Here is a 27,099-nt window from a genome sequence, read left to right as displayed (position 1 = left end):
ATTGCTAAGAATAAGAACACATCTATTACTTCAGCATGAATGATTATACATCACCAGATCTCCACCGGGATCCTACCTGTATCTAATGATCTTAGCTCCAGAACTCTGACGTGGATCTTTCTCGTAGGATTCCCACATAGGCTAGGGCTTAGCTACGCTATTCCCTAGACAACTACATGGCCCTCGGCTCTCCGAAGTGATGTCCCTCAAGCTCTTTCTGCTTCTCTATTGCTTCTAGTCAAATGTGTCGAATCAATCTGCATGGGGGTATTTATAGTATGGAGGACCCGTGGCTCAAATGGGAAGGCGAGGGGGGCAAGGAATGCCCCAAGCCAATCAACCTAGGTGGGTCCAGGCTGATCGGCCTGGCCCTTTCTTGTGGCTTCTCGTGCCCCCTTCATCACCAAGTAATCTTAGGTGCTCTGAAGTCTTCTTTTCACTTGCATCTAGGCCTGGCACGTCAATAGCTTAGGGATAAGAATAATCATTGGTAACTTTCCAAATCTCTACTTGAATCATGTTGATCCTGAGATCATCTTGCCATATCTTTAGAAACTTAGCTCCTAAGGCATAGTGGAGGATTGTTCACCAAGAATGAGCATGAATGGGGCCCTAAGGACCCTAGGACGATCGGCCTGGGCTCCATAGGCCGATCGGCCTAGACCCTTTCTAGGCCCATTGGCTTTCGTCTTTCTCTGGATCGTTGTTTGTTTAGGGCTTTATCCAATTATGCTCCATTAAAGTCCAATTTCTTGTGAAAATAGAATATCCTCCAAAATATATTGCACATGTGAAAGTGGCCCGATTATTTGGTATGATCAATGGTTTAGGTATTAAATTCATGTCATTATTGAAGATAAATAGGGGTAAAATGATATCATTCACGAGCGACAATAATACCCCCATGCTTAAACCTTGCTCGTCCTCGAGTAAGTCTTTAGTAGAAATCAGCGTTGCCCTTCGGTGTTCAACCCTGCACTTGATCATACACAAGAAAACATAATGCTCTCAAAATATTTTTTTCAATTAATATTCAAGTTGTAACCAGCCTTTTCTAATGTGGAGGGTAGATATCATTTAAGCACATCCCACAATGAATGGATTCCCTTGCTCTCAATTTTAAACAAATCTTAGAGGATTTGCAATGAAAACTTTTTCCAAAAAGAAACTGAACTGAGATCAACAATTTAAAGTTCATTGCAACTACTCATTATTCTCTCAGCTCATCAAGTCTCTCAAACCTATGCTAGAACTTTTCCAACCTATCATCACTCATAAAAATATGTGTAAGGTTTTATCTGGAGCTTGGGAAGGTTAGTCCTAGCAAAATATTATAATCAAGATATTATCAAAACAAGAAAGACTTCTGATGGATCTTACTGAGACTTGTCAAAACTTCCTGGAAAACAATCGCTTATGGAGAGGGAGAAAATGAACACACACTTTTAGATGGTGGACATGTGCAAGGGCAAAGGGTGATCATGACACACAAATGAGGTTCTCGAAATCGGATTGCACATGGTTGGAAAATGAGTATGGATCAATCTTGAGAGCACTTGGAATTTTCATTAAGCTTGAAGAACTGAGGAGTACTTTTATTCTTTTTCTCCTTTTTATTGTTTTCTTTTTTCATTCATTTTTCTTTCTTTTCTTCTCAATATATGTTTTTCTTTTTCTCCCCAGAACTTCTTGCAACATAGTACTTTACTCAGCAGTAGTCAGAGATAATGCATTGACTCTCCCCCATGCTTGAACGATGCTCGTCCTCGAGCATAAAAGAGGAAAAAGATAGACTGCTGATGTAAGTAAGAAAACCTTCGATCTTCTGCAGAAAATTATTTTATTCTTGTGGAAGGTTATCCACATTAAAATTCAGAGGGTCTAGAGGAGAAAACCACTCATGTCGATCGGCCTGTGGGTGTCCAGGCCTGAGGGTGTCCAGGGCAATCTTCGTCCCCATTTTGCCTCTATTTACTTCAATTTTTATTCTTCACACTGGTGGATGCCTCCAGATCTTGTTTTTCCTGAAAAAGTATTGATAAATCTTCTGAATCTTTGTCAAAATATTTTCCACACTCATATTGGGTTGTGGTCAAGGAGATAATCACAAAAATGATGTATTTGGTTTTGGTTGGATGCCCAACGAGGTTTGCGAGATTTTCATAGTAGAAATTCACAATGTATGGATAGAAAAACTAGCAAAAAATGGTTACCCAAAGGAATGACCAGCTTCTAAGTCTCATACCACAAAAATAAATTTCGAATCAATTCACCCAAAAATAAATCTATGGTTAAACATGATGTAAATATTTGGCTTTGGATAGATAGAGTAATTGCAAGAAGGATTATTGACAAAGTCAGTGCAACGATAACAAAAAAAAATAAAAGAGTCTTGATTCATTTAAAGGAGAGAGAGGATACTTCGTAGCTGGACTACAAAATAGTGACACACCAGCAGGCCCACCTCCCACCAGCGTGACCGGCGCCCACGCCACCCACCCAGCCACCATCCCGTGTGGCTTGGCTTGTGAGCCGAGCCGCTGCTGCCGCGCCGATGGCCACGGTCATTTACTGAAATCGAATCGTATTAATTCTTTTTGATTGTTCACGGTGATTCGGGACGTGCTGTGTCGCAGCGTGCCTGCAAGCTGGTGGACTATAGAGGGGTTACCATACTACGTGGAAACATCAGGACATGGTTGTACACGTGCATGATCTACCATGTTACGGTAGTGCACGCGTATTACGATAATACTAGATGACTAGACGAGTGTACGTGTTAGTGTATTATATACGATAATACTAGACGAGTGCACATGTGTGTTACGGTTACTTGTAGAGTAGAACTACCATGCATATTATGGTAAATATTTAGGCAATTACGAGAATCCAGTTACGCTAACAACGAGACCGATTACCATAAACTAATTACTAGAACTCGATTATATATTGACTATACGATATAGAATGCGAGTTGCCACAATCTGGCATTTTCATACATACAATGGGTGCATTACGGTATTGGCATCACAATATGCCCAAGAACGATTGCTTGTATTGCCGTGTCCAATGAAAATATCAAGCATTTTTTTTTGTAAAATAAGAAAAATGTGTATGCACACGCCAAGCACAAACAAACTTGTACATTTGTCTCTATGATAAAGGCAACAACGGCAATTAAGACACTGTCCATATTCATTTTGAAAATGACGACCAGCCATGAAGATCATTAGGGAGGCCCGTGTGCTTCAACTCCAACTCCAGCTTCTCGTTATCATCATCATTTTCATGTGGTCGGGCCACGACGGCAAGACTAGGCCTTGTGGGCTTGTGGCTGCGCATAGTCTTCTGCAGGTGCCTATGCATTACACCGAAGCATAATAGAAGGAAATAAGCTCACGGGCACAGATAAACCACACAATGTATATGTCGAAGTTGCACTAAGACAGCAATGGTTGATGATAATGTTCAGACTATGATTTTCGAGAAACATAATTAATGATAAGTAATTGACATGAATCCATGAATTTACCATATATAACATTGACCAAATTGTAGAATAATTCAAAAAGTTTAGTATCACGCTACTTATAGAACCCAGATCCAGATAAATAAACTACATCCCTATAACCTGGTATTAATATAATTCAAAAAACTAGTAAAAGATATGGTTAATTTACCACATAATTGATCAGTCAAAATTACAGTAACACAACAATGGTGGACATAATTTTCTGACTATGATTTGCGATAAAGAAAGTGCTTGACAACTAATGAACATGAGTCCAAGAAACTACTATGGTTAATTTACCACATAATTGATCAGTCAAAATTACAGTAACACAACAATGGCAGACGTAATTTTCTGACTATGATTTGATAAAGAAAGTTCTTGACAACTAATGAACATTAGTCCATGAAACTACTATAACATTCAATTCCATCAATATTAAAAGTTTACTAGTGAATTCCACATATATAACATTCAGTTCCATCAATATTAAAAGTTTACTAGTGAATTCCACATAAGTCGAAAGGTAGTAAAGTAATTGGTTCATTTACCACTGCGCAGGGTCAATGGAGGCCTAGTAAATTACGAGAATTATTTACTATGAAGCCTGATAATTTACTATAAGAGCAGTAAATCATCCAAAAAATTATTTGTACCTAAAACCTATGCAGCCAGCTGGTGCCTAAAGTACTAAACCTGCCTGTACATAAAATAGATGGAATCAAACAAAGGTTTATGAAAACCTGGGGCGATATGCAGCCTGCAGGTATCTAAATTCGACTGAATTAAACCATATGCATCAACAGAACGGAACTGACCCTTCACTAGTGAACGGTAATTATATGAATAGACTGGTTCCCTGTTCCTGCATTTGTTGTGAATGAAAATTAGAACGAATAAACATGAATGATAACAAGTAGGACTGACCCATACTGATGAGAGACTGATAAACATTGTTTTTGCCTACAGTTATAAACAACTCTGACTAAATATATGAATTATTCAGGTCATCAGACAGGCAATGAAACTTCACAGAAATACGTTGGCGTTCATCGTATACTAGCTCTTTCATCTCAGCTAGATGTGTAAATTTGATGTGCATCAGCTAATGATTGAAGATGTTTTACAATATATCTCATGACTATGTTAAAAGGGTATTGCATAGTTACAATATGCCCAAAAGGAGATGAAATTAGACAAATCCTAGTGGCAAAGCTTACTAAATTATACCTACTTGCTTTAATTGGGGATCACCCAATAAATCTGCTAAAAGAAATCAAATTCCAATCTGCAGTAAGGGTAAGCATAGAAAAGGCTGGATCTAGAGTTCTCTGGTCATGCATCCTCGGTGCAGGGTGAATCGAGGATGTGTCCAGCGGCTGTATTTGGCATAAAAAATCGTACTTGAGTTGCCACAAAATATAGGTGATAATGAAATCGAACTGAATACTGTATGTCGTAATGCAACTTCAAATCGGGACTTATGCCGATTCACTCTCTAATCTACCACTTCCTTCTACTGATAAAAACGGCAATTAAACATTGATTAGGCTTACCAGTGGATCTCCGTGGGCGGTTGGGTGGGTTCTTTGGCGGCAGGTAGGTATCAGCAGTAACTTGCTCCATGTCGTATGCGTGCTTTGAGACGGGGATCCAATGGGCTGGAGCCGATTCCCAGTAGCCGGGATTGGATCGTCTCCTGCGCAATTTTTTTTTTTTTGGTGGGGGGGGGGGGGCGGTGGTTCGCAGATGACTGGAACGCGTGTGGACTATGGGTGGCAGTGGGTCCCGCCCGGTGGGGATTTCATCAGGATGCAAATGGGATGTTTTTTTGATTAGGGGTGGCAATAGCCCCGATCCCCGTGGGGATTTCATCCATTAGGGGATGCAAATGAGATGTTTTTAGTCCCCACAAGGAGCATAATAGGCAAATTTCCATCCTTCTCGGGTGAAGCGCAGATTCTCCCCGTCCCCGTTCCCCGCCAAGATCCCCGAGTAACTCTTCGGGCCCAAGCCCACAAAAACTAGTCAGCCGGCCCCCCAACGCCACCAAAACCTAGCATCGCAAGCGCGAGTCCCAGTCCGCGGTTCGCCCGCTTCTTCTCCCGAGTTCGACTCCCGAATCGTCGCGACTGTCCTTCTCCCGGCCGTCGCTTGCCGCTTCCCCCGCCGGCGGCAACCACCGCCACCTCGTCCTCCAACACGAGTAGACTCGCTCCCGTGCCGCCTCCTCCTCCTCCTCCTCCTCCTCCTCCGCCTCCATCCTCAGCGCCGCCTCTGTCGCGCTCCGAGTCCCGGTCCCGCGCCTCCTCCTCCTCAACCCCTCTACCTCCATCCTCGGCAGCGCCTCCCGCCGCCGCAACCCCCACGACTGCCCTCCGCTTCCTGTCCTCCTCATCCCCAGGTTCACGTCCTTCTCCTCGCGATCCGCTCGCCCCCTTCGCTCGCACCACCGTGATCTGATTTTTCGCAATCCGCTCACCCCCGCCACTCGCCCCGTTGGGTGAGAAATCCCCGTTCGGGGATGGGGACGGGGAAAATCCTTCCCCATGCATGGGGACGGGGAAATTCTGCTCCATCAGGAAGTAGAACGTTCAGCTCATCCCCGACGGGGATAGCCCTGTTGCCATCCCTAGTGTGGACACCCGGAGCCGAGCTGAGACTACGAGTCCACCTGGTCATTGGTTAGACATGTCGAGCCAGGTGGGAGAACTGCGGTCAGATTGATGCATAGTCGGTCCCTATGTTGGACTTAGCTGCAGAATAGGTTATTTTATAGCTGGCTACAAAGAAACAGTTTTATATATATACATATACACTATACCCTGGCTACCGAACCCGAGCCTAAGGGCCTGTTTAGTTCCCCTAAAACTCCCAACTTTGACACTATGCAAAAAGAAGATTCCCCATCATATCAAACTTGCGGTACATGCATGGAGTACTAAATGTAGACGAAATCAAAAACTAATTGCACAGTTTTGTTGTACTTTACGAGACGAATCTTTTGAGCCTAATTAGTCAATATTTGGACAATAATTCACAAATAAAATTAAAACGCTACAGTATGCTACAGTGCTACAACAGTAATTTTGCATCTCCAAAGTTAGTCAACTAAACAAGGCCTAACTTGCATCGCTTCTTCCCGGATTTTTGTCCACCGGTTTTCCGTCGGTCTTTTTTCGGGTCAATACCACATTTTGTGAACTAGATCGTGGGTCCTATCCTCCATCCGTTCAGTTGCTGGCTTTCCCCGTTCCGTCGTCGTTGCCCCTCTGCCGACGCCGGCAACGCCTGTCGCGACGCAACGCCGAGGGGAGGCGTCTCTCCCCCACAAAGGCAGCCGTTACGTTGAGCAAGCAGCTCTGGGGGATCGTCGGGCGGCGGCAGCATCGAGCTGCGAGGGATCCGACCCGCGGGCGACGAGTTGGCCTGTGGCGGCGCCGTTCGTGCTACAGTATTACCCTGAGACTTGGTATGGATTAAATAATCGAAGGGGTTTTCCAATTTTGTCATTCTTGTTAATCTAGACTCTGTATTTGTTTGCCATATTCCTATCGTTCCCAATCTCAATGGATCGAACAGCAACAGAAGGGCAAAAATACAAGAATGGATCTGGGTCTCTGCTGTTCCATGCGTAGAACTAACCGACGAATCCCCTCTGTATGTACAAGCTGCCGTGGATCTGGGCCAGCTGCCAGAATCCGCTTGGATGCTGGCTGTGCTTTGTATGTATACAAGCAGCAACGTCGAGGCTTACTCGACGAAGCACGGCAGATTTTGCATTCTAATTGAGTGATTAGTACATCTGGGCAGCCAACAACAAAATGCGCCTCTTCCATGGGTGGTGACCTCCATGCGTGCACCTCTCATACTTATCCAGAATTGCTAATCATTTTTTGTAATTCCTAATTAGTAGCACTAATCAAAAGATATGCTGCCGGAGGCAGACCAAAACTTATATTAACTATACACGCTTCTTTGATATTATCTATATGCTGCCGGTGTGCTGCCGGAGGGATGGAACCTGGCAGCTCTCCTGCTGCACACCTGTATAAGAACCAGCTCATCCAAGGGAGCACATCTGCCGTGCTGGGGATGTGTATGACAAAATGCACAGAAGGGACTGTTGTCAGATTTCGACAGAAAACTTCGCAGTACTTTCAGCTTTCAGGCTTGACCTTTCCTTCACTTAACAATCAGTTTGAAAATTTTGAACTGGGCGAATTGTTGATTGTTCCTTAGACAAAGGGATGTTTAACCTTTCCAAACAATTTACACTGTCAGTTGTGGCTACCAACTATAGCCAATTATTAGATAAGCTGTGGCAACCGACATTTATATTTAACTCATTGCAGTTAATTTTTCACCTACATTTCTAATTATTGTACCCAATTTTTCTGTTTGTTGTGGCAACGCCACCTCCCAGACATTATTGCAAATTCCTTGCCAGGTGACTGCACCGACCACCACCATTTCCTGCATGTTGTGTGTATGGTGGCGTTTGGTTCCCTTTGCTTATTTTTAGCACGTGTCACATCGAATGTTTAGATACTAATTAGGGGTATTAAACGTAGATTATTTACAAAACCCGTTACATAAGTGAAGGCTAAATGGCGAGACGAATCTATTAAGCCTAATTAATCCATCATTAGCAAATGTTTACTGTAGCAACACATTGTCAAATCATGGACTAATTAGGCTTAATAGATTCGTCTCGCCGTTTAGCCTCCACTTATGTAATCGGTTTTGTAAATAGTCTACGTTTAATACTCCTAATTAGTATCTGAACATTCGATGTGACGGGTGCTTAAATTTAAGTCAGTGAACCAAACCAGGCCTATGTATTTTTGATACATGAACTATGGATGATTCTGATACACACTCCAGTGGTGTTTGCCCCTGCATGGTTGGTCCAAAATCTGTGAGTTCTTTTGGATAGCGGGTGATTGATTCTAATGTTAAATTGTGTCGGTGGAAGAAAAATCCACAATTTGTGATTAATCCAGTAAACTAGTAATTAGGATATCTTAAAATTATATCAATATCCTGTTTTTTAGTATGTGATCCATCTTGTATAACAATTATACTGAATTTTTATTCGACGTGCCATGGCTTGAGGTTGTGGATCCTGTGAATCCATTGTTTCTTGGGATTAATAGTTTTTATTGATTACTAGTTGTTTAGAGTGTTGATACCTTGCTTCCGTGGTAGCTTCAGTGAGCAAATAGTGCCGCCATATTTTGCTCATCCTGAGGTGCTCCACCCACTCGCGGTGAGTGCCCGAGCGTTGTTCATATTCCTATTTTGAACAGTGTGCTGAATTAGAATAGTGCCCTCAAATTTGAATAGTAACTAGAGAATTTGAATAGTGCAGTGAATAGTATCTAGAAATTTATAATCTGAAATTTAGGTCGCTTGGATTCTGAGTTGTAGTTTCCCGTCGTTTCCATTTTCCCCCGTACTGATATCAGAGCCGTGGTCATTAAAATTGTGAATTTGAGGGATTTGCTATATCTAGTTAAGGTTACTACAACCTCAAGTAAGTACTTTTACTTCTAATGGAAAGTTTAGAAAGCAAGATTCATTATTATGAACAAAAGCTAAATAAAATACCAGAAGAATATAATACCTCTATGTTGTATGAATGGCCTGCTATTCGAGAGAAAGAAGTTTATTTGATTAGACTGTTATATAAGTTAAAAAAGGATAGGGATCTAAATGACAAAAAAATCAAAACACAAGTAATAAAGGAGCAAAAAGCTGAGTTGAAACCAATAGACCTTGAAAGCAATAAAGCAAAAGAAGTTCCATCACAAAGTAATATCAGGAAAGATACTACTATAAATAAAGAAGCCCAAAGGAAACCTAATGAAAGGTAGCTTTTAGAAAGCTACGAAGAAGAAGAAGAAAATAATGCGCAGAATCACAAAAATTTTATTAACTCTCTTGGTGATGATGAAATACATAATTTAGAAAATGCTATGGATGCACTAGAAATAAAAGATGAAGAAAAAAGTGATTTAAAAGAAGCTAGAACCGAATTAATGGATCAAGGAGATTGTGATCATGATTGGGTAAAAGGAAGAGGTGGTTATAATATCAAATGTGCTTTTTGCATATATTACCCTATTCAAGATAATAGATTTACATGTAGTGTATGTTTAAAACAAGCATGTGCTTCATCTTTAAAGAATACTAATCAACAATGGAGACAAGAAATAGAAATAGTACCAGAAGATAAGATATTAGTAAGCAGAATCAGAAATTTAGAAAATAGGATAAATATTTTAGAAGTTGAGTTAGAAGATCTAAGAAGTAAAATAGAATTGAATACTATGATTGAAGGAAATGTTAGTGGCAATACTAAGTTTAAATATCAAGCTATAGTTGATAAAAATAATGAAAAGACAATACAATTAAAAGATGCCTTAATTAATTTTGGCAGCAAATATATAGTTAGGTTACCATTTAAAGAAATTGTAGGAATAAGAATACCGGTAAAGGTAAAGTTAACACCTACCATCACTTACAAAATATTAGCATTAGTATATACTGGTTGTACTAAGAATATTATACATGATAAATATTTCGCAAGATGTCCAGAAATAATGCATACAATAGATCAAGATAAAGCAGAAATATCTACTGATATGTCAGGAATAAAGAAGCTTCATAATTAGTTAGCTTATAACATTGAGATACAAATAAATAATACAAAATATATAATGGATGAGATCACAATAAGAGACCTATCTATGATAAATGATGATATGATATTGGGATTGAGATTGCTGCAGTTTTCCTTACAAACAACAATTATACATGAGCAAGGGATTACTTTCATTCCTTATCAAGATAATATTCCATACATAATATTCCATACATAATAGAAGTGCGAAAAATCATAAGTTCTAATGTGGGAAAATCTAAACTAGAACTTCAAGAATCTAATGATAATAAGACCATTGACAACTATGCAGACCAAGAATTAGGTGAAAGTATAGAAGAATTCCATATAGCAAATTCACGCATAGAATGTATCAATCTGCAATTACTATCACCAAACTGGCATAGAGATATAAAATCTAAGAAAGATATAGATAAAATAGTACAAAGGTTAGAAGAAACCCAAATAATTGGAGAAATACCAATGAAATATTGGGATAAGAATTGTATAGTATGTAAACTTAATATAATAAATCCTGATTACATAATTAAGACAAGTCCTATAGAAGCAACACCTAAGGATATAGAAGAATTTAAGATGCATATTGAAGAATTACTAAAGCTAGGAGCTACAAGAGAAAGTAGGAGTCTCCATAGGTCAGCTGCCTTTATAGTTAGAAATCATGCTGAAATAGTTAGAGGAAAGTCAAGGATGGTTATTAATTATAAAAGACTAAATGATAATACTATAGATGATGGATATAACATCCCAAATAAGCAAGAATGGATAAATAGAATACAAGGAAGCAAATATTTCTTGAAATTTGATTTAAAAGCTGGGTTATGGCAAGTAAAAATGGCAGAAGAATCAATAGGTTGGACTGCATTCACATGTCCTCAAGGTCATTTTGAATGGTTGGTGATGCCATTAGCTTTAAAAAATGCCCCTGCTTTATTCCAAAGAAAAATGCAAAATATTTTTAATGAAAATCGGGACTTCATATTAGTCTATATAGACGATTTATTAGTTTTTTCAAAATCATATAAAGAACATATAGCTCATCTGGAAACATTCTTTAGAAAGGTAGAACAGCATGGGTTAATACTTTCCAAAAAGAAAATGGAAATATGCAAAGAAAAGATAATTTTTCTAGACCACGAAATAGGTGAAGGAAAAATTTATTTACAAGATCATATAGCAAAGAAAATTTTGCAATTTCCTGATGCTATTAATGATAAGAAAACCTTGCAGCAATTTCTAGAAATAGTAAATTATGCTAGAAATTATATAGAAAATTTGGCAAAACTAGCGGGGCCATTATATGCAAAGTTAAGAAAAAAAGGGCAAAAGCATTTCAATTCCGAAGATATAAAGCTAGTAAGAATCATAAAAGAAAAGGTGAAAGAATTAAAACCCCTAGATTTACCACTATTATTTTATTATAGAGACAGATGCATCTGAAATAGGATGGGGTGCTATATTAAAACAAAAGCCACATAAATACTCTCCAAAGGTAGAAGAAAAAATATGTAGGTACGCTTTAGGGAAATATAAACTAAAGGCAATAAATAATACTGATAGGGAAATATTAGCTGTATTTAATGCTATAAATGCTTTTAGATTATACCTAGGATTTAAAGAGTTCACAGTAAGGACAGATTGTGAAGCTATATGTAGATAGTACAATAAAATTAATAATGCTATAAATGCTTTTAGATTATACCTAGGATTTAAAGAGTTCACAGTAAGGACAGATTGTGAAGCTATATATAGATACTACAATAAAATTAATAGTAAGAAAAGTTCAACTAGAAGATGGGTTTTATTTGAAGATATTATTACGAAAAATGGATATAAAGTAATATTTGAGCATATAAAAGGAAAGGATAATACCCTTTCTAGTATATTTTCTCGGTCATGTATTTTGCAGGAATGAAGAAAGGAGTAAGCCCAACAGGGGTTGACTGTTTTTGTTTTGGAGCAGAAAATAAGTTAAGAATATTCCCTCCAAACACATATAAATTTAAACCAAGGGATCATATTGTACTTGATGAAGTATAAGAATGCATACTAGATAATTTCTGGTATCAATATAATAACAAAAGAGAAGATAAAAGATATATGCTAGCTATTTTAAATAGCCTAGCTAAATATTTTCATACAATTAATGGGTTAATATAGCCAAAAGAGTCACCTGAAAATATAGAGAAAAAAGCTATATATGTCATATATAAAGGGAAGATTCCAGGAATTTATGTATCATTTGAGCAAGTAATAGCTCAAAAGATAGAAAAAGATAAAGATGGAGGAATATTGTGGAAAAAATACATTGATATTGATCAAGCACTCTCATATGCTAGAAATATTTTGGGAGTAAATTATTTTTTAGAACATGCAGCAAAGGAATATATTCAAAAATATAAAAAAAAATAAGGGAAATTAAGTCAAGTTCACTTGGAATAAATATAAAAGAAGAAGGACCATCCAGAATTCCAACATATAAAGAAGTTTTGAAGAAAGAAACAGATTCATCAAATGAAGAATATATTGAGAAGAAGTTAAAAGAAAAGTTGGAATCAATATTTCCCAATGGAAGAAAAATTTCAAAGAAGAAATATTGAAAGAAATAAAGCTTGAAATAGATGAAAAATTCCAAAATATGCAAAAAAGATTATGAATTAAAAATGGATATACCAATATCTGATGATGATATGATGGATATTCGAGGTGATAGCCAAGATAAGAACCATGAAAGGAATATTGTGAATTGTTGTTATGGTATGAACTGTGGCAATCAGAAGAACCTGATATTGAAGAAAGAGAATAAATGTATAACTTGCATAAAAGAATATTCTGCTTTACATAAGAATAAATTCCCTTTGTTGTCAATGTGTTAACAACAATTCGGCCGGGGGAAGAATAATACTACATGCCATGATTTTGTGATTGAAGTCTGCGACGTCAATCATTCGGGCGTGGAAGATCATATCAAGCAGCATCCAGAATGTCACGAGAAGACAGTGCGCGATAGAGGACAGGGCAAAAGGAATAAACAGTGACTCTACTGTAGCCAGGACAATTATTGAGGAGCGGAGCGCCGTCCAGCTGTCCAGGCAACAAAAGAGGTGCATAATTGAGGAGTCTCCCGAAGCCTCTACTGTGGCTATAAAACGAGAAGCCGGGCGAAGCATTGAGAATCATCGAGGAAGCATAACCACCACAACCAAGACAATCAGCACATCACCATCGAAGCAAGATCACCGAAGAAGCAGAAGACCTCCACCCACACTCCACTCACCAAATACTCCACGAAGACCACCACCACCTCGGAAGTCCTCTGAGGGATACCCACCATTAGTAGTAACACCCCACTACCATTGTATCACTCCACCACCTCTGTATTACTAGAATAAAGGGAGGCCGTTGGAGCTCGTCCCGCCGTTTGTAAGGTAATTAAGGTTTGTGCTAAGTGCTTGGGGTTTCCTGAAAGAGAAAGCCGTGTGTAAGCTTGTCTCTTGCAAATGGATTAAGCTGTCCTGGTAATATCCCTGCCTTCCCTTAAGCTCGTTCGTATGGGGCGATGTCTCTACACTAGGGACCCTAGAGGAGAAACCTCTGCATGTGTCGTTCTCGTGTTAGCCCTGGTAGCGGTGTTTTAGGAGAACCCTGTGTGCACAGAGAAGTGTTCCCTTCGGGTGGAACTGCCTGGGAAGATGGTAGAGCCTGAGTCTTGTGTGCTCGTGGCTGGGGACGGTGAGGGTGAAGATCGGGCTGGCCTGGTTCTGAAGCGAGCCAGTGACGTATGCGGTGAGTACCGAGTATGAGTGACACAAAGCATAGCAGCACGATTGGCTGAATCCATGGTCTTGCCAACCCACAAAGATCCTGAGAATCAATATAATTAAGCTATAGACCTAATCACGCACCCGCGCATATCATATTTGTTGAATAGTTGCTGAAAGCAACCTCGAATAGTTGCTCAATAGTGTAGAATAGTGAGCAAATAGTGCCGCCATATTTTGTTCATCCTGAGGTGCTCCACCCACTCACGGTGAGTGCCCGAGCGTTGTTCATGTTCCTATTTTGAATAGTGTTCTGAATTTGAATAGTGCCACTCAAATTTGAATAGTAACCAGAGAATTTGAATAGTGCAGTGAATAGTATCTTAAAATTTATAATCTGAAATTTAGGTCGCTTGGATTCCGAGTCGTAGTTTCCCGTCATTTCCGTTATATCTATATCTATCTATCTATCTATATATATATATATGTGTGTGTGTGTGTGTGTGTATGTATATCTATGTATGTATGTATGTCCCTGCGTGGTATATATGTGTGTATATATATATGTATGTATGTATGAGTCTCATGTTATCATAACTTCCACACAAGATAAGCTGGTATGTAAGTCATTTTTCATCATGTTGGAGAGAGCATTGGCTCAATTGTGCAATAACCAAGTACAAAAATTAAATAGAGCGGCAACGATCATCATCTTTCATCATGACAAAAATTTAAACTATCACAATTAACCATATATCATTAGGTTCAGGTGATGCAATTTTTGTTTAACATGCCATGGTGAAATAAAAACAAACTCAAAAACATGAAATAAATAAAATAGAAAACACTAGGCACACACCAAACTCACACATGCCAAAATAAATAAAGAAAAGAAAAGAAAAATCAAACCACATGTGAGCACATTTTATTTGGTACCTTCGGTCTCCAATCCAAGTCGTCCTGCACCTCTTCCTGATGTGGCTCCCCTGCTGCTGATGCTCATAATATCAGTGTTCATAATATTCCTCCCCGCCGTCTTGATACTGCTCCGGAGGGCAAATTCATATCAACCCAAACTGGTAGGCGATGCTCATATTCCCTTCTTCTATCCTATCTGCAGTTTCTCTCAAGGTCTTTGTGTCTTGTATGTTCCTCTGTGTGTACGCACCAATGGTGTGTGTGTGCCTCTCTCTAGTTGGGGCAGGTGGCAGAACTAAGATGACAATGTTACTGGTGGAGTTCTTCCCTGATAAGGTGGCGACAGGTACCCATGATAAGTATATGGTGGTGGTTGGTACGCCAGCTGCTGATATCCTTGCTGTGCGTACGGGCCTCCTGCCCATGCCTGCGCCAGTGCCTCATGCCATTCCTCCTGTTGTTGCCATCCTTCTGGGGGTGCTATGTAGCTAGGTGCATTAAAGAGCTCAGTTCTCCAATAATCAGAGCTGGATGGAGGTAGTTGTTCTTCAACTGGTGGAGCTTGAGAAGGATGAAGCTTCAACAATTCTTTCTCCTCTTTTATTTTTCCTTGCGGGAATGATTATCTCTTCTCCACGTCAATTGGTCTTGCCCGCAGAAAATGTTCTCAGTCTTCCATCTGGCAACTTCACATTGGTCACTCCCACAGTATAGTTTTTTTTCTTCATCGCTACCAATTAAATGAGCATTTTTCATGGTCCTTGTGTTAATACTTCCTCCCTTTATTAGCCATTCATGGAGTCTCTCAATATCCGGCTTCAAGAATGATGCTATCATTGTGAGGTAGCATCCTGAGCCAACAGCTCCACTTCTAGATACAGCTTTAGCTAGCCATCTATTCATCATCATATGAGAGGGGTCGATGACTTGCTTTCCCACTACTGCACAATAGAGGCACAATAGAGCCAATTATTTTCCATATCAGTAATTTTTGTCTCCTTCATTGTTCCTAGGATACGGTGGCTCATTCAAAAATGAAATATTTGGAGAATAAGGTTGCAATATTTTTCCTCTGTTTGTTGTCTTCTTTGAAAATTTTACCCCAAAATTCTTTTATGTCTTCTTCTTTAACTGCTCAAAATTCTGGCTTGAGTATTGAAACTCAGCAAATTTGTGATGCCTTCAAAAGTGATTATCCTCACTTTATCCTTTACTCTAAAGGATAGGCATGGTACTTGCGCATCTCCTTCCTCATTCCATCTCATGACTTTTTTATGGTCATGAACATTTCCACAGTAATATCTTTCTGCACACTAACACGACCATTGATGGCAAACTGCACCCATCCAACATTGCCCAGAAGCCTGTATATATCATTATGAAAACAAATCTTCTGGAAAAAATCATCGTCAAAATCATGGTTTGCCACAATTCTTTCTTCAATTATTTCAAGCCTCTCCTCTTCTTGCTTGCTCTTAATTATGAAGCCGTTCTTGGACTTCTTCTTAGTAAAACCGCGACGAGAGCGAGTTGCTCTCCTTGTATATTGGGATGGAGCTTCGGCCGTTCCACGCGGTTCATCAAAACGCATGGAAGTGCTTCTCGTGTCCCTCATTCCACCGAGCAGGCAGTCACCTCGAGGTGTCGCCATGTCGTGATCGTCACCCCGTGGTGACTCAGAAACTAAGTGTGGCCGAAAAGCACTCGGTGTAGATGAACCCGAAGCTGACGAACGCGACTTGCTCAACCTCTGGAAGAGGTTGCCGATGCTCTTCATATTGCTGCACACTCAAAGAGAAATACTCCGCCAAGGTTTCTTACTGATGAGAAATGCACTAGAGCAAAGAACTATAAGGCGTATGCTTGCTGAAATTTTTGTGTGTGGTTGGTTGGTCGAAATTTTCAATGGTGTTGTGCTTGTGTTCTTTATGTTTTGAGTAGAGAATTGAGTGAACAATGCAATGAGGGACTTACCTTAGGGGGCATAAAAAGGACTCAGGCCGATCGGTCTGGAGTGCACTAGGCCGATCGGCATGGTGTCTTTTCTCATCACCTCCATGTCTCCTTACTCCACAAGCCTCCATGTAAATAATTGTACTATTTTTCAGAAGCTCCATGTGGTGGCACCATCTAAATACTCTCATCCACTTCTTTGAATCGGAAAAGTTATCATTTTGCTCATTATTTTCACTTTATGTCATAGGTGTGTCTTTTTTCAATAATGTTCCACCAAATTGTAACCTACGTAAACCATGCATGGCTGTCCACTCCTTTATTTTTTCTTTTTCATATGGTGGTAGGTAAGAGTAGCACTGTAATGTTTCCTGTGAACTCAAATCAAACCAAATGAACCTTTCAAATCATAATTAGATACTTAATTTTTCTCTAATTTTGAAAATTAAAAATTATTATGTACGAAACTTTGATTTTTCGAACCGTGAGAGAGCGGAACCAGCGATTACGCCGACGCCCGACGGACAGTTCGGGATTTGGTGTGAAGCTTGCCGGCCCAGGGCCCATCTAGTGCCGTTCAGTGTACAAAAGAGTAGGAGACGTGAGCCCGTGTCCAAGCTCTCCTCGCGACTCCAATCGAAACCTCACGCAAACCCTAGCTCCTTAAGCTCCAGGCAGCGGCGGCGGCGGCGAAGAAAGGAGAAGCAAGATGATCTACGACGTGAACTCACCCCTCTTCCGCTCCTTCCTCAGCCAGAAGGGCGGCGCCTCCGACAAGAGGTACTTACCGGCCCATCCCTCCGTCTCATACCAGAGGCTCCCGTTTGTGCGAATCCCTTCTATTTCCATTTCCTTGTTGGTTGCTGGATTCGATTTCAACGGGAGCTGTTGAACCTCACTAACCTTTGCAATATAAGCCCTAGATTGTTTGTCTTGCTGGTTCCCTTGCGGCGTTTTGTTCTTCCCATTCCTACCAAGAATGGCTGGGTGTCCTGTGTCTCGGATAAGGAAGTGTCTTTCTATCACAATTCCTGGGGGTAGAGGATTTACGGCATTATTAAACTCGATTGAGCTGGTAGCGGGTGATTGGAGACAGGTGAAAGTTTTGTAGGGATTGCATCATTACAATCGTGCGAGTTATTGGGAGGCAGATGAAAGTTTTGTAGGGATTTCGTCATTGCTATCGTGCGGATTAATGAGTAGTGTTGTATTGGTTTTGAATTTTCCATACGAATAATTTGAATGCGCAGTGCGTGGTGGTTAACTGCGAATTCTGTAGAAAGGTCTCAAACTTCTTGACTTGGGTTTATGCAGATGGTCTGACAACAGTTTAAAAACTGTTTAACTACATGTGAATATTGTACCACAGAAGAGTAGCTGATTGGGACATTAGGAATTGCCATAATTCAAATGGTTGGGACTTTGTAAAAAATATAACAAAAAAATGAGTCAATCTTTCAACCCCCTGTGACTCTGTTGAGTACTTTGTTGCTGTACCTAGTCATCGAGAGGCATGTTTTTGCCCTTCTTGATCCAGAGAACTAATTCTTTCAATTGGAATGAATGGTGCAACAGTTTGCATCAAGGTCATTAAAACAATGAGATCTACATATTCTCAGCTCTCTTATTTCCCTCATTGAAGGTGTAGACTGCTAGGTAGTTGTTTACCTTCCATATGAACCATTCGAAGAAGTGCATGTGAACATAGAGCACAATTCTAAGCATGACCTCAAATTTGAGCCTACTTTATTCAGTTGGATTATAATTTCTGGAACATATTAGCTAAATATGCACCTAATGCCTTACTTTTGCCATGATTACTAGTATCATGAGTTTATTCAGTTGGATTTATAATTTCTGGAACATATTAGCTTAGTATGTATTCAGTGCCTTACTTTTGCATGATTGCTAGTGTCATGAGTTTCAAGCTCAAAAAATACCAGTAGGGTGCATGTTCTTTTCATTATTGCATAACCTAGAAGCTATGCTTAGCAAACTTGTCCAAGCATTCTTACATTTTGTGTGGATGCTTCTTCTGTGCTTTTGGTTTGATAATGGTTATTGTTTGGATACAAGGTTATGCATTATATCATTTCTTTTAGACAGTGATGATTATAGCATGTTTTTTAGAATTCTATTTGATGAAGTTTTTATCAGTGGTTGTGACTCATTACTTAAATCAGCTAGAAACTATAGCAATACGTTGTACAAGCACAAGTAATTTCAAATTTCAATTTAAGCAATATAAAATATGCAATTGTTCAATTTGAGCAGCCCTGGTTATGTCCAAATATCTAACCTGAACCTAGTCTAGTATGTCTGCTCTCAATTGTGTTAAAGCTGTAGTCATGGGTGTTTTGATGTTTTCTAATCTCCTAATGATGTGACATAAGTACATAGCATGCCATTTGCACAATATAGCATGTTTTGATACCACTTGTCTGAGTCTTATCATGATAAGAATGCAAATTATCAACTTGGGTGTGTTCTGCTCAAGAAATGGGTCTGTGTGGCTACAAATGTGGATCAAAAGGGTAGTGCTCTTTGGGCCATTAATTTATGATGACAGCTGTAACTTGATTCCTTGTTGATTACCCAATTATAAAGATGTTAATTGTATGAACTTATAATATGTTTGGAAAAGATAAAGCATCACTGATTCTTTCATCCTCTTTCTAATGGGTGAACCACATTATGCTTTCTGATCATAATAGTAAACTTGTAGAATATTTAGTTGTTTATGCTAATGTCCTTCTAGCCTATCGGAGTATATTTGAGCTCAGTGAAATAGCCCTCCTAGCATAGAAGAAAGAACCAGACTGATTCAATCTGAAAAACCGTGAACCGGCGACTTTACTAGTCCGGTTAACTTAGAAAAAATCAGTTCAGAAAAAAACCAGATCAAACTGGCATATTCCTCCGCTGTTGGGTTAGCCAGCTGGCCCAACATAGCAGTCTGGAGGCCCAAATCATAAAACTGGACGAAAATTAGAAGGAAAAGTGCCTTGATTAGCCATCTGGTGCAATTGCCCTTTGTGAATGAATGGACTATACACATTATATGTACTTTATTGAACCGCAGTTGAACCAATGAGACCACTGGTCCAACCACCGAGTCATCGATCAGCAGCTCAACTGGTTCGATCTCCGGTTCGGCTTTTTGTTCGATGCCTTCAAGGGTGAGGTGGAAAAGACAGTACAATGCAAAAGAATAATCCACATTAAGCAGCAAAAGCTACCCTGAGCCTGAAGATAGTACTTCACTTGTATGTTACATGATAATACATCATGTCATGTCCTGGGTATTGATGTACCTAAACTGCACATTGAGTCATTCTTGAGTTGTGTGTTTTGTGTAGAAGATGGTGATAAAATGTCTAGGAGTATGTTGACATGATGTCACTTATTGTATAAAAACTACGGTGGAGTTTTTATCATATCTTCAAAATTGTCAAATGATAACTTGATTGCACTCAATTGAATGCTGCTATCTGTGTGCAAAACAGTTCTGTGCTCAGTTAAAAAAAATGCTTCCCACAGTTTGTAGACAGCACTATGTTTATCTTGACTCCCAGCTTCAAGTGAGCCCATGTCTATTCTCAGGATGCAATTGCTGAGGAACAGTTTGTAGTATTTCTATATCAAAACATGAAATTTATTTTGTTGTGATTCTGTTGAGATAACAGCCCATTAAGGTTATGCAAGGTTAAAGAATGTAATGATTTGTTTTTCTGTTCTCTTAATTCATGACCCTGTCTATGTTCACAGAGCCTTCAAATAATTTACTGAATCCTATTTCGTTGTAATTGAATTTTCTGTTCAGTCTAGTGAATTTGGGCTTAACCACGCACCATTGACTTTTTGCACTTTGTGTGACAGGAAAATGGAAGAGCAAAAGCCCAAGGAGCAGAAGCCCAGGGCCAACGAGAACAAGCCTGTGATGAACGAATAATTGTAGCAGCCTAATCATGTGATTCCTGTTGTCTGCATACTGCTACCTAAATCGAGTTGTACGAACCTTTTCTGGTGCATTTGACTACTTGTTATTGAAGTGCCTTTGTGGAACCTGATTATGCTCATGCTCATGTTGACGTTGTGAGATGATCCAGAAATGCCCATTGTGCCCCCCCCCCCCCCCCCCCCCCCCCCCCCCCCCCCCCCACCCCCACCCCCATTTTCTACGGGAGCCTTGGCCGGATTGCCTTGTGGCTGAATGAATTATTTATAGTGCTACAGAAGTACGAAATTGACGTGTTCAAAGAACCAACGCCCATTTCTTCAAAAACCGCCAACTGTGATCCCTGACTGCAAACCAATTTATTTTTCCCATCAAATTGAAAGAAAATTAAGTACCTTTTGCCTCGTAACTGCTGCGCGACAGCGCGAGTCTGGATTTAGGGCATCGGGCGAAAAGCTGGCATTTCTAATAGGGAATGCTAACTTAAGTGGCTAGATTATTCCATCTGTTTCTTCTATCACGGCCATATTTTAGTAAAATTTGAGTGGAATTATTTTACCAGTGTTGGTAATTTAGTCTGTTCGCTTCAGCTTATCAGCCACTGAACAGTGTTTTTCTCTCACAACAAATTAGCCGTTTCAGCTTTTCAGCTAGCTTATAATTCCAGCCGAACAGGCCCAACATTTGTTTCTGTAGCTGAGAGTTGAAATCTGAAATCCGTAGCATCCAAACTGCGACAGGTGTCGGCAAATTTACAACCACTTTTCTTCTTTCAAGTATACCACCAATTTTACAAGACATATCTTTCCACAATGCATTTCCAATAATTGACTAAAAAGTGGCTGAAGACACTTTGTGTACAAAACCACATGGCTAGTACAATACTAGTACCATTGACTTTTCAATTGCTTTGCGACAATATATATAGGATGAAATGGTACTGATATTATCCGTCCGTTCGTCCGATTGTAGAAGTTTAGAGGCTCGAATGGATAGTTCATATTTGAATACGGATATTGTGAATATCCGTACCGTATCCGTATCCGAATACTCAAAGTTGGATATCTAAGATCTGAATAGGATGATTACCAATATTCAACACATCTCGATACTGATTCGACACATCTCGACACTGTTCGTATCCGAATTCATTATATGCACATGTATCTGTTCGTATCGGATCCGTTTTCATCCCTATCACCAACTAAAAGTTTGGGTCATTGGGTTCCTTCTAACACAAAATTCCATGAACATTTGGGTTCGATCTTCTGATTCGATGCGGCTCCTTGCACTGCTGGTGAGCCTACCGCCGACACAGTGAATCCGCAGGGTCCCTGGAGGAGCATCGCAGTAGATTGGGGTGCGGGACGGAGAGCGAGTTGGGAGGCCGTAGCGCTAGCAGATCTGGGGGACGCCAACGGTCTAGCTGGGGAAGTACATCGGGCAAGAAAGGGGAGGAAGTACGGGCGGGGCTCGCGGTCAACTCGCTGGAGAGGAGGGTGCTGATGGTTGGCGGCGACGAGGTTGGGCGAGCGCATATCGGCGAGGAGCCTCGTTGCGCGCGCGGTTGCGCTCAAGGTCTAGTGGAGCGTCGCCGATTGGTATGACACTACGGCACGCACGCAATCTCATTTCCTCTTGATGCCTCATTCAATCTTTATTTCCTTTTGATGCCTCATGGGCCTTTCTTGATTTTTTGTCGCTCTTTGATTTTGTAGTACTCGCAGACCTGAATCTGGGACTTGAAAAAGGAGACCTGAAGAATTCCTGCATCGCCATGGTGGTTCCTGGTAGCAGCAAGAAAGTGGTTCTGAACAACTGATTGCTAGTGTATCGACTCTGCACAACAGCACTAGGCACAGGAAGGAGTTCAGTAGATGGAAGGGATCATGGTGAGTGCCGCCACAGGGGCGGTGAACTCCCTTCTCACCAAGCTCACCGCTCTCATGGGGGAGGAGTACAAAGCACAAAAGGGCTTATTCCGCGACATCGCGTTCCTTAGAGACGAGCTGAGCAGCATGAACGTGCTCCTGGAGAAGTTGGCAGGGGTGGAGACACTCGACCCTCAAGTAAGGGAGTGGAGGAACCAGGTGAGGGAGATGGCCTACGACATCGAGGACTACATTGACAGCCACATGTTCCAGCTCCACTGTGAGCTGGGCAAGCCCAGTGGTGCGAAGGAGTTCTTCCGCAGGAGGGTCCGAAAGATGGACTTTGGAGCTTAACGTGAGATTGCAGGGCCGATCCAAGAGATTAAGGCCCGCATCATTGTAGCAAGCCAGCGTCATGACAGATACAAGGTCGATGAGGTGGCAGTTGGTTCTGGTAGCGCAAATGTTGTGTCAATTGACCCTCGTTTGCCTGCCCTTTATGTGGAGGCAGCCAACCTTGTCGGAATTGATGGTCCCAGGGAGGATCTTATTAAGTTGGTCACCGATGAAGAGCTCTCTGTCAGGGTGGTCTCTATTGTAGGTTTTGGAGGATCTGGCATACTCTAGCTAACCAAGTGTAAAAAAAATAGGTGGCCAATTTAAGTGCCAAGCTTTTGTGTCAGTGTCGCTAAATCCTGATATAAGAAAAATTTTGTGGGCTTTACTGGCTTAGTGAAGAAAGAAGACTATGCAATCACCAAACAGAGTGATGAGGAGTCGCTTATCAATGCACTGAGGAACTTTCTCAAGGACAAGAGGTAAGCTACTATCATTGTACTCAGCCAGTCAGCCTGCTAAAAATGCTCTTTGTTCCCATTACCATTTTATATTCATTAGTTGGAACTTCAGGTTCTATCTAATATCAATGAAAAATACTTTTCATAACAGATGTTATTTGCATTCAATTAATTGGGTCCGACTGACCTTTAGAATCTTTTCCTGCGATAAGTATATAATTGTAGTCGATGATATCTGGAGTATACAAGCATGGAAGACTGTCAAATGTGCTCTGCCTGAGAATTCCTTCTGTAGCAGAATAATAGTGACAACAAGAAACATTAGTGTCGCCAAATCATGTTGCTCACCTTACCATGATTTTGCATACAAGGTAAGGCTACTAAGTGAAGCAGATTCTGAAACTTTATTCTATAGAAGGGTTTTTGGCTCTGAGGATAAATGCCCACTTCACCTGAAGGAAGTTTCAACTGAAATCATAAAAAAGTGTGGTGGCTTACCGTTGGCAATCATCACAATAGGCAGTTTGTTAAGCACTAAATCAGATACCAGAGAAGAGTGCATCACTGTTAGAAATTCAATTGGTTTAGAACTTGAGAAAAATCCAGATGTGGAGGAAATGAGAGTGATTTTATCTCTTAGTTATAATGATCTTCCACTTCATTTGAAGACCTGTTTATTGTATTTGGCCATTTATCCTAAAGATTATGAGATCCAAATGGAAGATTTGGTGAGGAGGTGGATAGCAGAAGGATTCCTCAAGGTTGAGGGTAGAAGAAATTTAATGGATGTAGGTAAACTGTATTTCAATGAACTTATAAATAGAAGTATGATCCAGCCACTAGATATCAGCTATAATGGCTAAGCAAAGGGATGCCATGTGCATGATATGATCCTTGATCTTATCAAATCCAAGGCAGTTGAAGAAAATTTTATCTCCTTTAGTGGTGATGAACCACATATATTGGTCTCCAAGGATAAGGTTCCTCGACTCTCAATTGACTACTGACCAAGAAAATGTGATTCCACTGTCAACCATGATTACTGCTCATGTCCGATCCCTTAGCATATTTGGATGTGCCCAACAAATGCCGCCAGTTTTGGAATTTCCAGCCCTGAATGCTTGCTCTAGATAGGAGCCAAAAGTTAGAAAGTGGTTATCTTAAAAATATAGGGAAGTTGTTTCTCTTGAGGTACCTAAGGATTAAAAGGAAGCAACATTACTCAACTTCCAGAACAGATAGGGGAGTTACAGTGTTGGGAAAATGCAAGGTCCGGAGGAAATGTCATGTATAGCTATGGATGAGAGTACCCCCTTAGATTCTTTGCAGGAGCTGGGAAGTTTGACTAGACTGAGAACCCTTGGTATAAAGTGGTGCATTAGTGACTCACATGTTCATAAAATAGCCTATGTGCATAACTTAGTTTCATCACTTGGCAAACTTGGTAGCTCCAACCTTCGGCATTTACATGTGAAACGGATGGTCGTCTGGTTCACATCCCATTGGATTCTTGGTCCCCACCTCCTCGACTGCTGCACGAATTAATACACACCTCTGATTTATGTATCTGCAAAATTCCAGATTGGCTAACCGCACTAGTCAACCTTAACTATCTTCAGATCAGCATTAATACATTGAGACAGGAAACCCTCCACGTCCTTGGGAGCTTGTGTAACACCCCAGGTGCCACAAAGGTCCAAGATGTCACTAAACATCCTTCCCACATGTTGGAGTACAAAAACTCGACAACATAAAACCATAAACAGAGTAAAACGCGGAAGCAACAACATAAAAGATATATGTAAAGATAAACCACACACTAGCATTTAATGAGCAACTTAACAAAATAACAAATAACAAAGATCAACCACACTCATTATTAAGAAACCACAAATGGTCACCGCAAGACCTACACTATGTTCGTTACAGCAAGACAAATGTATCATTATTATTATAAATAGAAAGTGGCAAAGATGTGAAGACGTGCAGCTAATCCCATCCCTTCAAACAAAATATCTACTCAATGGAAAGATAAAATGGATGTGAGAATAAATCTCAGCAAGCAAACTGCTTTAACAAGTTATTTAAACTATGAGTTCATTATTCATCAATTTAAACATAGATACATGATAAAATAAGATAAATCAAATCATTGTGAAAGTCATCCTCATATGAACAAAAATGAATAAATCACAACCGTTTATTTACTTCAAATGATCAAGACCTCATATCCACTCCCTTGTCGATGCATAATACTCAAATATATAAACCACAATGAGTGCAAATGCAATGCAAATGCCATGTCCACTGCTTCCATACCCAACAAGGTATGAGTTGCATCGTACCCCTCCTCAGACAACGTACGATGTTGTACCGGTACGTTCGCGGCCGCGGCGACATCCACAAATGATGTGCAATGCAATATGATGCAATGATATGGTGCAACTGCAAGTAAGTTTACCACTTATGCCACATACAACCACGTACATAAACATACCTTTTTCCTCATGATGAAATAAACAGCCACATGCTCAACATTTATGAACATATTTAAAAGAACAAGTTAAACTTCAGTTAATTCGATCATATTGCTTTGGTTGAGGTTCTGAAGTTTAAGGTGTAGGTAGGATAAACAACAAGCCAAAGCTGTAGCAAAACCACCGCTATGTTTACTTGCCTCAAAGCGATGATGCAAACGGCACTAGGCACGATCCAGAGCAATCCAAACTGTTTAGCATCATGAACTTAGTACATACAGTTCAAAGAAATATATACGAACAATAGGCATATCGCTCCTACACCCGAATCCTTAAACATACAAGAAAGACCAAAAACAGCAAAACCACAATCATCCTACAAGAGCATCAACACTTCTATTTTTTGTAACTTTTAATATACAAAAGCAATGCTAGTAAATAAAGACATTTTCGGAAACAATAGAGAAAGGAGAACAATTTGGTCAAAATATTCTTATTCACAAAGTACTGTCCTAATTGTAAGTTCAATTCAGACTATAGAATCTATCTTGAGTTCTGACAGTCGATGGTAAAACCTTGGTATCTACTAAACCACTCATCCAAAAATTATGAAACTTTACCAGAGAATGCACAATTATGTTATCCATAACTTTGGTTACATGTCTCTTTGCAGTAAAAATCACTAAGATTAATTAATTATTGTAGCAACCTCGAGTGCTGAATCTGACAATACAAAACTAATAGTCCAATTTAGAATTTCATATCTGGAGTTCTAGCTAACTAAAAATTATGATCTATACCAATCTGGAAAGCTTGATAAAAACTCTAAACCTTTGGTATTCATTTGAAGAGCTGATTATGCCTCTAAGGTGCCTTAAAACTCAATAGATCTATTACTATCCAGAAACTCATTAGAATAAGTCAGCCATCTTTGAACTGCAGTATCTCTTAAACCATATGGCCAAACATTATGTTCTAGAACTTCATGGAAAGGCCTCTGAGTCCTCTACAAAACATTGTTCAGATGGGAAAATTAATTCAGGCTGTGACATGAAGATATTTGAAGAGAAACAGAAATAGCCAAATCTGTCACCTAGCTGGGCCACGAGATCCATCTCTAATCCCCTTACTAATCCAACAAAAAAGCTAATTGCAGGCCCTAAAA

The 27,099-nt window shown here is 40.0% G+C and overlaps 1 protein-coding gene, 2 long non-coding RNA genes and 1 pseudogene across 3 annotated transcripts; 3 read left to right on the top strand and 1 right to left on the bottom strand.

Moving 5' to 3' along the window:
- Positions 1-3,021: 3,021 nt before the first annotated feature.
- LOC117850124 (uncharacterized) lies at positions 3,022-5,514 on the bottom strand. Its single transcript, XR_004639180.2, has 3 exons — positions 5,068-5,514; positions 4,330-4,376; positions 3,022-3,358 (listed from the first exon to the last, which is right to left on the bottom strand). It is a non-coding gene; the product is annotated as an uncharacterized lncRNA (long non-coding RNA).
- A 1,225-nt stretch (positions 5,515-6,739) lies between these two features.
- LOC117850203 (uncharacterized) lies at positions 6,740-8,637 on the top strand. The gene is made up of 2 exons (XR_004639202.2): positions 6,740-6,983; positions 7,094-8,637. It is a non-coding gene; the product is annotated as an uncharacterized lncRNA (long non-coding RNA).
- An 8,788-nt stretch (positions 8,638-17,425) lies between these two features.
- On the top strand, positions 17,426-20,896 carry LOC140222388 (wound-induced basic protein). The gene is made up of 2 exons (XM_072292843.1): positions 17,426-17,611; positions 20,711-20,896. The coding sequence occupies exons 1-2, from the start codon at positions 17,541-17,543 to the stop codon at positions 20,781-20,783; spliced, it is 144 nt and encodes a 47-aa protein (XP_072148944.1). The 5' UTR covers positions 17,426-17,540; the 3' UTR covers positions 20,784-20,896.
- Positions 20,897-21,676: 780 nt separating this feature from the next.
- Positions 21,677-24,395, top strand: LOC117847460 (disease resistance protein RGA5-like; annotated as a pseudogene).
- Positions 24,396-27,099: the final 2,704 nt, after the last annotated feature.

The sequence above is a fragment of the Setaria viridis genome, chromosome 3 (genome assembly GCF_005286985.2).
Source record: "Setaria viridis chromosome 3, Setaria_viridis_v4.0, whole genome shotgun sequence".
NCBI lineage: Eukaryota > Viridiplantae > Streptophyta > Magnoliopsida > Poales > Poaceae > Setaria > Setaria viridis.
Note: the sequence above shows the minus strand (reverse complement) of the source record. Positions and strands in the feature narration are given on the sequence as shown.